At 37.2% G+C, this 1670-nt stretch overlaps 1 protein-coding gene across 1 annotated transcript; it reads right to left on the reverse strand.

Moving 5' to 3' along the window:
• Positions 1 to 208: 208 nt before the first annotated feature.
• Positions 209 to 718, reverse strand: LOC106882459 (uncharacterized). Its single transcript, XM_014933145.1, has one exon. It carries the CDS (start codon positions 716 to 718, stop codon positions 209 to 211), a length of 510 nt encoding a protein of 169 aa, XP_014788631.1.
• Positions 719 to 1670: the final 952 nt, after the last annotated feature.

Genomic DNA, 1670 nt, shown 5'->3' on the forward strand with positions numbered 1-1670 from the left:
TCAGCAATTTCAATTAATACATCATAAACTTTGCCAAGCTCATAACGAAGGGGCTTAAGGGCATCAATTCTACACTCCCATCTTGTTTCACAGCTAATGTTACATGAGATTTCAGAGCTTCCCATCAACATGTTGAGGAAGAAAAGTAGATATAAATATGTTGTACCAGGTCAAAATACTTTGTGCATCTAAGCAGCAGCTGGCAACATCATTGATCATTACGAGTATTGCAGGGAACAAAATATGCCCTCAGATTAATATTCAGTAATCTTCTCTGTACTCCATTATCTTTATCTTTCATGTTGCTTCCATTATCAAATCCTTGGCCACACAAATTTTCAACTGACAAAGACACTTCATGAAGTTTCTCCAGAATGGTGTCAGTAATGAAAGCACCAGTAGCTTCCTTTAGCAGAATAAATCCCAAAAAGTGTTCCCTAACAGTCATTTCAGATTTTTCTGTGTGTATGTTACCTGCCATTTCTTCATTGTTTTTACCTAGGTCAACAAAGTGAATGATCATTGTCATCTGCTCTACATGGCTTACAATAGGTGTGCAATCTAAAATAATGGAGAAATATTTTGCAGCCTGGACAACTTCTATTGTTTTCTTTTGAGTAGCTGATGCAATGAGTTGAATTAGCTCATTTTGAATACCTTTACCAAGATAATGTGCAAATGTCACATGATTCTTTACTTTATGCAGATGCTCTTTCATAATTGGACCAAACTCTGCCAGATACTTCACAAATTTTAAGAAGTTCCTACTGTTTGAACTGTACAACCTTTCACTACTTCCATGAAAGGGCAGATTTTGTTCACCAAAAACTCTTACTAAAGAAACCAATCTTATTAGTACTAGGTGCCAGTATTCTTTTTACTTTATTAGTTGCTTTTTGTATTTTCAATCGTATTTCAAGTTCTTTCCATCTTTGAAAATTTTCTAAATGACAATTACTTTTTTCATTCGAAGAGAGGACTGCTGCAAGATTTTTCCAATCATTTGAACCATTTTCTGCAAGTGTAAGTGTAACTGAAATCTTTATCAAACATTACTTACTAATTGCTAATGATTTGATAAATGAATTTTTTATTATAATAACAAAATTATCACTTTATAATTATAAATTTCTTAAACTTTCTCTCCTAAGTCAGCACAACCCAAGACATCCCCAGATTTTGTTGCCCTCCTAGGTAGATCCAAATCTGGGTACAAGATAGCACATGGCACATAGATCACTTTCAGAGCAATAGGATTGTGATTGCTGGGCCTCAATATTTCCTAATGGCCTGGTGGTTTTGTCAACAACCATCCATCCATCCATTTTCCCTATCCACCACTCTTGGGAGAGTTGTGGGTGTAGAATTCTCAGACACCTCCTCTATAGGGTTCTATCAGAAGCACTCTCTCTCATATACACACACACATCCCTATTCACTTTATTATACAGGAAAAAAAAAAGACACTGATAGAGCAATCAGCAGATAACACTGCAGAAACTCAGGGGCATGTGCAGGAGTGGCTGTGTGGTAAGTAGTAGCTAAAGCACAGGAGTGGTGTGCGGTAAATAGCTTGCTTACCAACCACATGGTTCTGGGTTCAGTCCCACTGCGTGGCACCTTGAGCAAGTGTCTTCTGCAATAGCCTTGGGCTGACCAAAGCCTTGTGA

This window comes from Octopus bimaculoides, chromosome 3, assembly GCF_001194135.2.
Source record: "Octopus bimaculoides isolate UCB-OBI-ISO-001 chromosome 3, ASM119413v2, whole genome shotgun sequence".
Taxonomy (NCBI): domain Eukaryota; kingdom Metazoa; phylum Mollusca; class Cephalopoda; order Octopoda; family Octopodidae; genus Octopus; species Octopus bimaculoides.

Excerpts from the sequence above, each read along its gene's own strand:
- LOC106882459 (XM_014933145.1), bottom strand. The coding sequence starts at position 718 with ATGAAAGAGCATCTGCATAAAGTAAAGAATCATGTGACATTTGCACAT.